Source organism: Ahaetulla prasina, chromosome 1, assembly GCF_028640845.1.
Source record: "Ahaetulla prasina isolate Xishuangbanna chromosome 1, ASM2864084v1, whole genome shotgun sequence".
Classification (NCBI taxonomy): domain Eukaryota; kingdom Metazoa; phylum Chordata; class Lepidosauria; order Squamata; family Colubridae; genus Ahaetulla; species Ahaetulla prasina.
Genome location: NC_080539.1, coordinates 303,522,985 through 303,537,072, shown reverse-complemented (window position 1 = coordinate 303,537,072; position 14,088 = coordinate 303,522,985). Strand labels below are relative to the sequence as shown.

Below are 14,088 nucleotides of genomic sequence, written 5' to 3'. Positions count from 1 at the left end.
TGCTTTTCACACCTACCAGATTTTCCTGTATAGCGAATATTCTGGAATTCTGCATAAAATACAGCTTTCTCCAACATTCCAAGTAAGATAACTGTACCAATCCAAAACTGTATCCTTAGGAGATCCCGCCAGTAGCAGGCTGACCATGCAAACCACAGAACGCCAAACAACACATATACAATACACATCACCATGAAGAACTATTAGAGAAAGAAAAATGAGATGCAGTTTAAAGGATTATTGCAAACTTCTTTTTTCTAGCTGCTTATTTACATGGATAGATTCCTCCTAGATTTCTTTAATTCTGATACTAATAGAATTTTTAATTTTTTAAATTAATGATCATTTAAATTTAAATTATTAAATTCAATAACAGTAAAAATCGTTTATAAGTTTTATAGATCACAAAATCCAGCAGAATTACAGCTGCTATTCTTATTAATATGTATCTTCTTTCCAGATGTGGTAAAAATGTGATTTAACCCTCTGTAAGCTTAATATAGGTAAACTCAAATACTTTGGCCACCTAATGAGAAGGAAGGTCTCACTGGAGAAGAGCCTAATGCTGGGAAAGATTGAGGGCAAAAGAAGAATGAGACGTCAGAGAACGAGGTGGCTGGATGGAGTCACTGAAGCAGTAGGCATGAGCTTAAATGGACTCCAGAGGATGGTAGAAGACAGGAAGGCCTGGAGGAACGTTGTCCATGGGGTCGTGATGGGTAGGACACGATTTCACAACTAACAACAACAACAGCTTAATATTCAAGTTTGCTTATACTTGAATCCAACTAAACATACTTTACAGCAAATAATTGCATTAACTTACAGTCATAAGAGGATAATCTGCTAGAGAAAGGTATTCATATGGTCCAATCACTTCCACGGTCACTGTCAGAAAACAACCATGGAAAAGAACAAGAAATTAGGACTATAGAATAATAGCTCTGCCTGATGGTAGCCCTTTTGTAGTAGCATCTTTTAAATACAGCAACTTGTTTCTCAAAGCAAAAAGTAAATGTCAGTGGGAAACATATAAGGGAACAGAATTCTTCCAACGTCAGCAACTTCAAACACATGCTGCCTCTGACATGAGTGGGATTATATGACTATTATGTGTACTAGCCACCAACAGCCTTATCTCAGGTAATATTTTAAAACTATCTGAATAGATGATCATCATCATATGTTGTGGCTCCACGTTCACACAGGCTAAATAATGTTTTTTCATTAGTAAATATATGGCTTTGGGCAGTGGTGGTATTCAAATTTTTTACTATCGGTTCTGTGGGCGTGGCTTGGTGGGTGTGGTGTGGCTTGGTGGGCTTGGCAGAGGAAGAATACTGTAAAATCTCCATTTCCACCCCACTGCAGGGGAAGGATACTGTAAAATCCCCATTCCCTCCCCACCCCACTAACCTGCTTTCCAGCTCTGTTCTCCTGTGCAGAGCAACAAAAGAAGACCCAGCCAATCAGCTGGGACTCGGGAGGCAGCAAATAGATGGGGGAGGGGCCAACCAGAGGTGGTATATACTGGTTCTCTGAACTACTCAAAATTTCTGCTACCGGTTCTCCAGAGCTGTCAGAACTGGCTGAATACCACCTCTGCTTTTGGGGTCTGGAATTCCTCTCTGTTCAGCTGAATTAGATCTTCCCAAGATGGAGGAGGAATAGAAGGGGAATATTTAGAAACCGTACAAGTGACTGCTAAGATTACTTCCCTATGACTTTTCCCAAGTGTGAAGTACAGGTAAGAAGAATTCATCATATTCACTTTTTTCTCACCATGCTTGACAGAATAAAATCTTACCACCTCAGCTTTTTTACTGAACTAAAAGTCCCACAAATAGTTTGCTTGTTTGCTTGAAAGTTACTCCAAGCACATAATAATTTTGATTTCCTTTTTCTGCCCTTTTACTTGCTATGGCGTTTTCTTTTAAAAATCACCAAAGGCATCATGAAAATTTCACTTATTATTGCCAGTCCTAAGACACAAGTGGTGCAATGGACTGCCAAGGTTAGTGTAAGCAGCTTTTTCTAGACACTCCAGTATAAACATCACATTAAAAAAAAAACTGGGAACCTTCTTTATCTCATTATTTAGTTAGGACGTTTTCTCTTGCTCAGAGATAAAAAGGAGTCTTACATGGAGAAAACAAGAGAAAAGCAATTTGCAGATATTGCTATATATAAACACCTATAGTCTGGTTTGAAATAAACAAAAGCTCTTGTTTATTTCTCCTTCTATATCTAACCAAGCAAAAGTATCCCTGTAACTCCAAGACACACTTTTAAACATTAGCATGTAACATCTAAGTGTTTAGGCAAAATTCCAAAATAAATGAACTACACAGGGCTCACTGATTAATGGTGCTTTGGGTTGATCGGAAGAAGCCATAACATTCGGCAATTCTTCATGTGTTCCTTTAATATTCACTCCATCCTTTGAAGGTGAAATATCAACCTTTACAATAAAGATATATGGCCCGTCTTGCCATGTTTGCATTACAGCATTCATTGCCTAAAACAAACACACAATTGTAAGTCACTACACAATGCAAGATTTCAAAGAATACACATTTCTCCTGTGTCAACAGGAAATCAGATGTAACCTAAACCACAAAACAATGTAAGTTGTGTTATTCTATTAGGTGTTCTTTATTGTCAACATTAAACATTTACATACTATTGATTTTAATTGGGAAGCAAGATGTACAGAAGTTACAGGATGCATCTCCTGTAGTCAATAAATCATGGAAATAGCAGAGTTACTTAACCAAACACAAATATAACACCATATTCCACATACATTGCTTTTCACATACTTACAAAATTCTCTACTGCAGTAGTGTTTGTTCCATTCTCTTTCCCATCCTATTTAAGGCAAAAGTAGATTTGGTCAAAAGTCCAAAATATATTTGTAAATCAAAATTTTGCAAGCATTAATATTATTTTTTTTTAAAATACCTCTTTACTGCCTAAGAGGACGGGATGAACAAATTCACTGTAGAAATTCTAATAAAAGATAAACAATGGTTTTTAGTTACATTGTATATACACATATATAGCCGATAGGTAGAACATAATATTAATGAGATTACAACAATAAAGAGCTACAAAGAACTGAATTTAGGAAATAAATGTATTTATGTTCATGTGTATATTTTAAAATCTGATGACACAACATGAGATGTTGGTCTGAGATAGCAATTCTACCATGCAGGCATTCATAATCAGGGAATGTCACCAGAGAGAGAAGTTCCTGAGGATGGGCTCCAGCACAAGTCCAGAACCTTGGTTGGTCTTGTCCCAGTGACCGACCCAGATTGATCCATGAATAGATCAGTTGCTACAGTCATGTTTTGCCCACTTCTTCTGATCCTTTTCTGCTACAGAGTATATCATGTGCTTACAGCCAAATGTGTACTATAAAACAAGGATGACAAGGAACATTCTTGTATATGGCAAGGAACTTTTGTATATGGCAGGCATTTCTTTAATTTCTTACTTAAAGAAGCTTCCGCCCAGTCTTTGGAAAGACCTATAGTATCTATTTCCCCAATCAGGATCAACTAGTGACAATGGGAAAATGCAAATCTTATAATCAGAAAAATAGAAATCTGGTCCTTCAGATTCCTGACTTCTAAAAACTCTTTTAGATATAAAAAGTTGGCCACACTGACTTGATCAGCTGGACAACTTTAAAATCTGCTGTGAAAAGATGGTAATAAGCAGATAATAAGCAAGAACAAACACAACAATTAATGAATGAATCAATGGACATTAATATAATCATAGCCTAAGAGACATAAATGATATATTAGGCTGAATTTGAAACAATACAATGCTAACAAATGCAATGGAGCTTCACAATTCTGGATTACTGACAATATGATCTTAAATATATTGAACATATGGGTGACAACTAATGTAGGATGGAGTGATTTTAGATCATAAATTAGTTTTGGTCAGTTCAGGAAAGAATTTCTGATACACCGGTATTTGACAGAGGAGAATATTTGCAGCTCAAGATTAAAATGAGGGGTCTCTCTCAACCTTTTTTGTTTTCTTGCACATGTTTCATTACTTACACTTGGTAACATCATCAGTGCTAACCGATGGGTAATAAAACATCTGTAATATATTTGCTACATAGATATATCATTATAACGACATGTATACAGTCCTTTTAGTAATAATTCTTGAGCTCAGAAGTATTAAATTAAAAATCAAACAGATCCAAATAATCTTGCAAGCATAAACTTCTACAAACGTAAAAGTTTTATTTCACCTCCTGAAAAGCTCAAATGCTTCAGTATCTCAGATATGTTCTTGGGGAAAAAAGGACATGGATTTTCAGACAAATAGAGAAATACCAGTAGAAGAGCTAATAGATATATACTATAGCCTTGATTTATCTGTATTAAGATTTAACTAACAAATGCACTTCTCAATAAACCTGCCCGTAGGCTCTGCACTGTCCCCATAGCATACCTGTGGCTTGAAGAGCTCACTACAATTGGGGAAATAGAGTTCAGACATAGCATAGTATCCTGCCCAACTTGGATGTTGTTCTGTTCTGCTTTGAAAATATATATTTGCCTGTTCATCCTGTCAAGACAGATGACATGATTTGAGCTAGTTGATCTATCAAAAGTCAGTTTAAAAAACCTGAAAACAAATATAACAATGTTTTTCATTAAAAATAATGATTCAGAGCATCTCCAATTAAAAAGAGCAAGCAATACACTATACGAAAGACTTCGCTTTATGCCTTGAAAAGATTCAGTTAGGGGAGTCAGTTAAATAAGAACATACAAATAATTTAATGATATGGGGGCCAATTTCCATACTCCTGTCTTGACATTGTTGAGGAACAAATACATTAAATCTAAAACCAAAAATATACTTTAGAGCAGGCAAGGGTGCATACATCAAACATATCGACCCCTTCTCATAGTAGCTGCTCGATTCCAGGAAAATATGTTTAAGTGAAGGAAGAAAGGCTTCCTTAAGTCAGTGTGTTTTAAATGAAGAGGTGCTGACATGTGTAGCATGAGTTCCTTTACCCATTCTGAAGTTCTTTTTGGCTTTGGATGCAAAAAACATTGCATGTATACATGCAAAAGAGTAAAGATTATTACCTCTACTTAGAGGAAACTGGAAAGCAAAAAAAAGTCCATGTTCCTAAATGTCAATACCGATTGTCATTCTAAGAGCTAATTATATTTTTAAATATTAGTAAATCATAGCAAAGTCAAACATCACCATTTTCCAAATGTATCAGAGCTCATGTATGATGGATTAAGAACTGCTAGCCAAAACAACTGTTGAGAAGAAAAGCAAACAAAAGTAACAGACCCTACGTAAAGGGTCAGCAACATTTTCCCGTACAGTAGTATAACGTGGATCATAATGTGGAAGGCTAAATTACTTTTTAAAACCAATTTCTTACCCCAAAATTGAAGACCTCATTGTAGCAATAGGAGTATCTTAAGTACCAGCTTACAGTGTAACTTTGAGAAGGATCACAGGCGCTTTCATTGCCACTAACTAAACAAATAAGAAAAATATGTAAGAAATGCAGGAAATACTGTTTGCCAAACTAACAGCGAATTTTGTGGCACCTTATGACTAAAGCATTTATTACAGCTAGATGTATACAATATTCAGATGCAAAGCAGGAAAGGTACTTTGCAGGTATACAGTATGCATGAACTTCCTGTATTTGTTATCAACTCCTTGAAGAAGTTATACCAAAGGCAGATACAAGAAACATGCTTAGTTGAATCCAAAGCATATTTCTTGCTTAAGATGCAAATACTGCACAACTGTATTATGGTAGAAAATTACATGGACTATTTCATATTACCAACTGCATGAATCTCATACCAATCAATCAATAATAAAATGCCTAAGGTTATTATCATGATTATCAATATATTATTATTATTACATTATTATTACAATATAGCATTACATTTAGGGGAAAGAATTTATAAGATAACGGAGCCTTGCAAATAATTACAACTGTAAAAGTATAGTTTAGATTGGGAAGTAACTACTTTTTTATTTCAGTTAAATTTTAAAAACCAGCTTTATAAAGCTAAAGTTAATAGTGTTGCAAGGCCAGAAAGCAAAAAGTAATTTCTAGTGCTGAGGTACTATTTGAAAAGAAATCACTACTTCACAATGATACTGTTTAACTATCTAGTCTAGTGACTCTAGTCCTTTTCCCCTGTGTTAGTGAGCCTCTGCATTCAAGACGACCAGGCAGATTATTTTATAAAGAGCTTCTACCCAGAATTTTATATAGTTCTACTAAGTCACATTGAATAGATGGGACCTACTTCCATATAAGTGTTAGACAGTCTTTATTTAGTAACAAAGATGTGTCTCTACTGTTATCTAGTGATCATTTAGAATTTTGCCATCCAATCTAATATATGATCCAACATCCATAATATCTCTCAGCTAATGACAAATCATTACACTTCATACTATACTACCAATTTTAAACAAGCTCACAGGAAACAAAAAACATACTACAAAGTCAATCATTCTGACTTATGAAGCTGCCAGCCACAGTTGTTAATGAAATGTTCGAATACTGTACCAAATAATTAGACAATGGTCTACTGGTATAGAAGCTCATCACCATTATATTATGACTCCTTTGTGAATCTACGACACTACAATCTCAACCATGGAAAAACAGGTTAGAGATTTTTAAAAAGATGTGCTCTGCAATTTTATAGGCCCAAGTCATTAAGTCATCCTAAATCACACATAGTCTCTAACCTAGTTGTTATGAAAGAATAAGCTATTACACTTCAAGATGCAATATGACTGTACTTACACTTTAGGAAAATAGTAGTGTTGCTAAAGAGAAGTTTTCCAAAATGAAAATATGTCTTCTATAAGAGAAAAGAAATAAAGAGAATCACTATCTAGATATGAACGTTCATCAATATTGGAGGGGAACCTGTACTAGACAGATATGCGTTTTCCCAAAATTCAAGTAGCTACTTAATTTTTAAAGCATTGACCTTTCTATTATATGGAAGACTTTAGCATTATCCACAGCTTTTAAAACCAACCAGTACATAAGCTAAAGATCAGCAATCTGGCACTTACGAGTGACATTGTATACATACCTTTTCCAGTTGTTATCTGTAACACTTTAAAATAAATAAATACCCTTTTTAATGGCCAAAGTCTGCAGGAATGTCAAATGTCTTGAGATTTCAAGCAAGAATATAAAATCTTACAACATTTGGGCATCTATTGAGATTTTGATTATTGTGAAAAACATTATTGATCATGAGAAAAAGCAGAATTTTGAGTTAAAATTGCTGGGAGAAATATAAGTAACTGGAAACCAATAGCACTCTGATGATTTCAGGCATGAAAGATTTATTTATTTTATTTTATTTATTATTTAAATTTATATACCGCCCTATCTCCCAAAGGACTCAGGGCGGTTCACAGGCATATAAAACATCAATATACAAAATTAAAATAATCTTTAAAAAACTTATTCCAATGCCCTATCATTAAAAATAGAAATATAAATATTAAAATCAATTTAAAACCCCTATAAAATTTAAAATCTAAGCCAGTCCTGCACAGATGAATAAATGTGTCTTGAGCTCGCGACGGAAGGTTCGAAGGTCCGGAAGTTGACGGAGTCCTGGGGAGTTCGCTCCAGAGGGCGGGAGCCCCACAGAGAAGGCCCTTCCTGGGCGCCGCCAGACGACACTGCCTAGCTGACGGCACCCTGAGGAGTCCCTCCTGTGAGAGCGCACGGGTCGGTGAGAGGTATCTGGTCGCAGTAGGCGGTCCCAGATAACCCGGCCCTATGCCATGGAGCGCTTTAAAGGTGGTCACCAAAACCTTGAAGCGCACCCGAAGGCCACAGGTAGCCAGTGCAGCCTGCGCAGGATGGGTGTTATGCGGGAGCCACGAGGGCTCCATCTATCACCCGCAGCCGCATTCTGACTAACTGTAGCCTCCGGATGCCCTTCAAGGGAGCCCCATGTAGAGAGCGTTGCAGTAATCCAGGCGAGACGTCACGAGGGCGTGAGTGACCGTGCATAGGGCCTCCCGTCCAGAAAGGCGCAACTGGCGCACCAGGCGAACCTGGTAGAACGCTCTCCTGGAGACGGCCACAAATGATCTTCTAGAGACAGCCGCTCATCCAGGAGGACGCTAAGTTGCGCACCCTCTCCATCGGGCCAGTGACTCGCCACCGATGGTCAGCCGCGGATTTAGCTGACTGTACCGGGATGCCGCATCCACAGCCACTCTGTCTTGGAGGGATTGAGCTTGAGCCTGTTTCTCCCCATCCAGACCAGACGGCCTCCAGACACCGGACAGCACTTCGATAGCTTCGCTGGGGTGGTCCGTGTGGAAAAGTACAGCTGGGTGTCATCCGCATACAGCTGGTACTTCACAATCAAACCACTGATGATCTCACCCAGCGGCTTCATGTAGATGTTGAACAGAAGGCGAGAGATCGACCCCGCGGCACCCCACAAGTGAGGCGCCCGGGCCGACCTCTGCCCCTGTCAACACCGACTGCGACCGGTCGGAGAGATAGGAGGAGAACCACCGATAAACGGTGCCTCCCACTCCCAATCCTCCAACCGCGCAGCAGGATACCATGGTCGATGGTATCGAAAGCCGCTGAGAGGTCTAATAGGACCAGGGCAGAGGAACAACCCTATCCCTGGCCCTCCAGAGATCATCCACCAACGCGACCAAAGCCGCCTCCGTGCTGTAACCGGTCGGAAACCGGACTGAACGGGTCTAGATAGACAGTTTCATCCAGGTGCAAGGGAAACTGATATGCCACCATATTTCTACAACCTTCGCCGCGAAGGTTGAGACCGGACGATAATTACCTAAAACAGCCGGGTCCAGGAAGGCTTGAGGAGGGCCTCACCACCGCCTCTTTCAAGGCGGCCGGAAAGACACCTCCACCAAAGAAGCGCCAGAATCGCCTGAGCCAGCCTCGTGTCACCTCCTGCGTGGCCAGCACCAACCAGGAGGGGCACGGGTCCAGTAAACATGTGGTGGCATTCAGCCTCCCAACAACCTGTCCATGTCCTCGGAGCGACAGGGTCAAACTCATCCCATACAATGTCACCAAGACCACCCTCAGCCGCCTCACCAGATCACCGCAATCTTGGTCCAAACCATCCCGGTTGAACGATTTTATCGATAGATAACCGTTAAACTCTCAGCACGCCCCTGCATCGGGTCATCCCGCCTCCCCTGGTGTAGGAGGGAGCGGGTCACCCAAACAGGGCGGCTGGGCGGTTATCTGCCGATGCAATGAGGGAGGAGGCGAGTACGCCTCGCTTCCTCATTGCCACTAGGTAAGCCCTAGTATAGGACTTCACTAGTGTCCGATCAGCTTCTGAACGGCTAGACCTCCAGGAACTCTCTAGGCGCCTTCTCCGCGCTCATCCTCTCAGCTCCTCGGAGAACCAAGGAGCTGGTTGGGACCCGCGCCGGGTCAGAGGTCGCAAAGGCACGACCCGGTCTAAGGCCCCGCCGCCCGCTCCCAGGCCGCAACAAGTTCCTCAGCCGAGCCGTGAGCCAGACCTCAGGAAATGGCCCAAGCTCCGTCCGAACCCTCCGGTCCATCAGGCGCCTGGGACGGAACCAACGTGTCGGCTCCGTCTCCCTGCGGTGGTGAATGGCGGTCAGAAAGTCCAGACGAAGAAGAGAGTGATCTGACCATGACAAAGGTTCAATGACTATTTCCTTTAAGTCCAGATATTTAAGTCCAGATAAGATATTTAAAGAATATCTTCTTGAAGGTGAAAGAAGAATATGTAAAAACCAGCCTGATACTTGATATTTAAAAAACTATTCTTTTTTTAAAAAAGGCTATGTCAACAGGCAATGCCAAACAAGTGCAAATAGTGCAAATAGGCCAAACAAGTGCAAATAGTGCAAATAGGCCAAACAAGTGCAAATAGGCAGAGAAGCTGAAGTAACAGACTTTAACTTCCTACACTCAAAGGATAGTGACTGTAGCCATAGATGTCTACTTATACGAAAACCTATGACACTTCTAGACAAAATGTTAAACTGTAAAGGAAAATCACTAACACTAAATATACATATTACAGAGTCATTTTTTTTTCAGTTGCAACACATGTGGCGAGGAAAACTAGACCATCAAAATGGCTGAACAAAGAAAAAAGTGATGCCTTTGAATTCTTGTGTTAGAAGGAATTGCTGAGAATAATTTAGATAGCAAGATGAAAAAGAGTAAATGAAGTAAAGCCAGGCTGCTCACTGGAAGCAGCAATAATTAAACTAAAGCTTAAATATTTTAGATATTGACATAATCTTGAAGGCAGCAGTCATTAGCAAAAAAAAAAAAAGATCCAATGCCCAGCTAATTGAAAAGGAAACCAACAAAAAACAAGATTAGAAACAAATATGAATTGGAAGAATTTAAAAGCCATTAACGATAGACAATCCTGCTGAAATGACATTCAGTAGATCACAAAGAATCAGAAATGACTGAACAGTTGTACAACAACCAAGGACCGCCGACAGTACCTCTGCAAACCATCAATAGTTCATCCATCACAGGTTAGGAACCCCTAGCCTAAAATATATCTTCACAAAACATAGATATACTCTTCTATTATTGTCATAAAAGGTAAATATTAATGTTATCTTATCTGCCGTTTCTGGGAATAAACCTGTTATTAGTTGGACTTACTTATAAATAAATATTTGCCACAAGCTGCATTGGTGACCAGTTTGCTTCCGGGTCCAATGGCTGGTTTTGACTTTTAAAGGCATTGCATGATACTGGGTTATTTGAAAGACTGCTTCTCCCAGATAATATCTGCCTGTTCCATCAGATCCAGCAGAAAAAAACATGCTGCGGGTCTCATTGGCTAAGCTTCATTAGGTGGGGCCTAGTGATGGACCTTTTCTGCTGTGGCCCCTTGAACATTCTTCCCCGTGAAGTGAGGCAAGGCTCATCCCTTTTAACTTTCTGGACATCCCTGACAATCTGCTTGTTTCATCAGGCTTGATGGCATACAGTAAAGCAGATATAAGCTTTACTGTATACCACCCAAAGTCACTTGTCTGTAAAATGGGCGATCGTACAAATATTACGAACTAAGAAAGAAAGAAACAGAGATAAGGCTACACAGAATCATTCATGGGTAGCTTAGACAAACCTATCACTCACCAACAGGATTTTTCATATGAAATCATACCGTAAGTGCTTCACTGAAATGAAGTGCATAAAGTTCTCTTATAATACCCATTATTACACATATTGAGGTTATAATTCTATTCATACTTTCCTAGAAGCAAACCCTATTGAAAACTGAATAGTTCAGTTAAACTCTGAATAAGTCTTTTTTTTTTCTTTTAATTAAGACAACTGAGAAAAATACATATCAGATCCTTTGGCGGGGAAAGATCTTTGTAGGTGCAATGTATTAAAAATGGCACCCAATTAAAACTGAAAATTTGCTTTAGCTAAACATATATACCGTAAGTACATGGTGTGATAGGTACTTTGAATACTCCCAAATATGATTTTCCTGCACTGCTTGTCTAATTTGCAATTGAAGGTCCAGTCAGTATATACTAAATTTTCTATAGATTTTTTCCCCACACAAATAACAATCAACTAAAGAGAAAAAAGTGCATGTTGCTTTCATCAAATGTCTATTTGAAAGCATCCTGATGTTCAAGTTCAAATCCTTGTTCTGATCCCTTATCTCTGCTATCTTGAGCCAATAACTCACACAATGAGTTTAATATATGTCACAAAGATTGTAGCAAGGAAGAATATACTATCTGAATTCCAAACCAGAGAAGGGCTCAGATAGCCTGCCACCAGCTTTTAGTTAATATTTCACCACACTGGCGTTCTGAAACCCCCTTGTTCCAGTATTTTGTTATCAGATACCAATAATAATTACTTTCAAGATACAACTCTTATACCATTTCTTGTGTGAGAAATTAAGATAGGGGAAGTTCCCAGATTATGATAGCATTCATCCCATGAATAAAACAGAAGTAGATGCTAAAATCTTTCTGCAAATGTCATCAGCATTAGCTCATACTGCTGCTAAGATTAATCTTTTCAGCAATAGAATATGAAATGCACTCTCTTTATTAACAGATTTTTTTGGAACAATTTTGTGACTGCCTCCTTTCTAGCCTTCTAATTGGATGGGCAACCTTTCAACCACAAGATCTTCTTCCTCTTTAACCAAATCTCCTATCCCACACCTGTAGGTAATAGCGTTGAGATAAAAATAATAATAATGTATGGGAAGCTCAGTGGCCTGCTTCCCGGATTACTTATTTCATTCACAGGCACATGGCAGGATTTTGAAAAATGGATCGTTCCCGATGACCCAGTTCAATCTCAGTTATTACAAATCGAAACAAAGGCAAAAACCCTGCCCCGATGTGTCAAACCGGACACCAAAACAAACAACAAGCTGCCCCAAACTGCCTCATCCCAGAAGGCAGCTTTCCAGGAAGACAGGAAAGATGGAAAGGCTCCAGGTGACTCCAGAGCCTCCAACCGACCACCCTGGCCTTCACGGCAACCCTGCCCCGCGCAGGGGCGTCCAGCCCCCTCAGATCCAGGCCACCTGCCTTCCTCTTCGCCCTGCCCATTCAAAAGGACGGCGTGGCGGGGTGGGCTGCCCTGCGAGCTCACCATGGGCAGCGGCAGTTCCCACTTGGAGAACTGGCTGGCTCCAGCCGGGCACGGCAGCTCCGCAAAGAGGAGCTGGAGGAGCAGCAGGGTCAGTCCTACAGAGAGGCGCCCCCGCAGCAGCGGCAGCGGCAGCATCCTTCCCGACGCGCCTGGCACCGCCATCCCTTCTCGGCGAAATCGACAAGGAAACGAACCCGCTCCGGAGCGCTCGCCTCCCCTTCCGCTCTTCCGCCGAGATTCCGAACCGAGGGCGAGTGATGGGGCACTGCCGGATTGGCTCCGGCGCCCAGGCGAGATGGGCGGGGAGCGCGGCTCTTCCTGCAGAGCCAACGGGGCTTTCGCGAGAGTGGCGGTGGCGGCCGAGATGCTGCCTTCTTTCCGCGCGGCTGGGTCGGGAGCAAGTTCTGCGGAGGGCGAGCGTGGATTACTTGTATTCTGTTCCGTGTTCGATTTGCTCCGAGCGGAGTCCTGGAGAATGCTGACGTTGCATCCTTTGTATTATTTGTTCCATTAAACAAGCAGAATCTCTGTACAGTGCTTCGTTTTTTAAGAGGGCAGATCCTCTAAATAGTTTGTTTTCATGTGAGCGTCATCTGTACCGTGAATAAAATCCATGTTTATGGAGAGATTGAGGCCTCTTGCCACCACTTGCCTGGCTAAAACACTGAGCTTGACGATCAATAAGGTCGGCAGTTTGGTGGTTCAAATCCCAGGTCTCCTGCATGAGCAGGGGGTTGGACTAGGTGACCTCCAAGGTCCCTTTCAACTCTGTTACTGTTACTTTTTATTTTCCAAACGTTAAGCAGAATCAGACCTGGTTAGTATTTGGAAAGGAGAACATTGCAAAATTTTACAGCTATGAGCTGTGAGCTAGAATGGGACATGAAAAATATCCCAGGAAAAAGGGATGTCTACTACCACGGAAGCATTGTTGTTAGGGAAACTACAGCTAGGCCTCGATTTACGAACACATTTCAGCCTAAAATTTTTGTTGCTAAGTGAGACATTTGTTATGTGAGTTTTGTCCTATTTTATGATCTTTCTTGCTACAGTTGTTAAGTGAATCACTGCAATTGTTAAGTAACATGATTGTTAAGTGAATCTGGTTTCCCCATTGACTTTGCTTGTCAGAAGGTCACAAAAGATGATCACATGACCCCAGGACACTGCAACCGTCATAAATTTGAGTCAGTTGCCAAGCTCCTGAATTTTGATCATGGAAGTGCTGCAATGCTTGTAAATGTGAAAAACAGTCATAAGTCAGTTCTGCAGTGTCATCATAACTTCGAACAGTCACTAAACAAACTGTTGTATGTCAAGGACTATCTGTACTTGGCTGTATCCATGAAGTCACAAGAAAT

At 40.5% G+C, this 14,088-nt stretch overlaps 1 protein-coding gene across 2 annotated transcripts in view; it reads right to left on the bottom strand.

Moving 5' to 3' along the window:
• TMEM87A (transmembrane protein 87A) overlaps window positions 1-13,062 on the bottom strand; it is a 30,975-nt gene extending 17,913 nt beyond the window's left edge. The window contains exons 1-9 of one of the 2 annotated variants that reach the window (XM_058162017.1): window positions 12,728-13,062; window positions 6,857-6,914; window positions 5,453-5,550; window positions 4,492-4,608; window positions 2,965-3,012; window positions 2,827-2,871; window positions 2,359-2,518; window positions 827-888; window positions 17-200 (exon numbers count right to left, since the gene is read on the bottom strand). In XM_058162017.1, coding sequence (XP_058018000.1) covers window positions 17-200; window positions 827-888; window positions 2,359-2,518; window positions 2,827-2,871; window positions 2,965-3,012; window positions 4,492-4,608; window positions 5,453-5,550; window positions 6,857-6,914; window positions 12,728-12,889 — 934 coding nt within the window. In that variant the 5' untranslated portion in view covers window positions 12,890-13,062. The remainder of the gene's footprint in view (window positions 1-16; window positions 201-826; window positions 889-2,358; window positions 2,519-2,826; window positions 2,872-2,964; window positions 3,013-4,491; window positions 4,609-5,452; window positions 5,551-6,856; window positions 6,915-12,727) is intronic. The other variant, XM_058162016.1, reaches the window with a different exon arrangement.
• Between the last annotated feature and the right edge of the window lie 1,026 nt (window positions 13,063-14,088).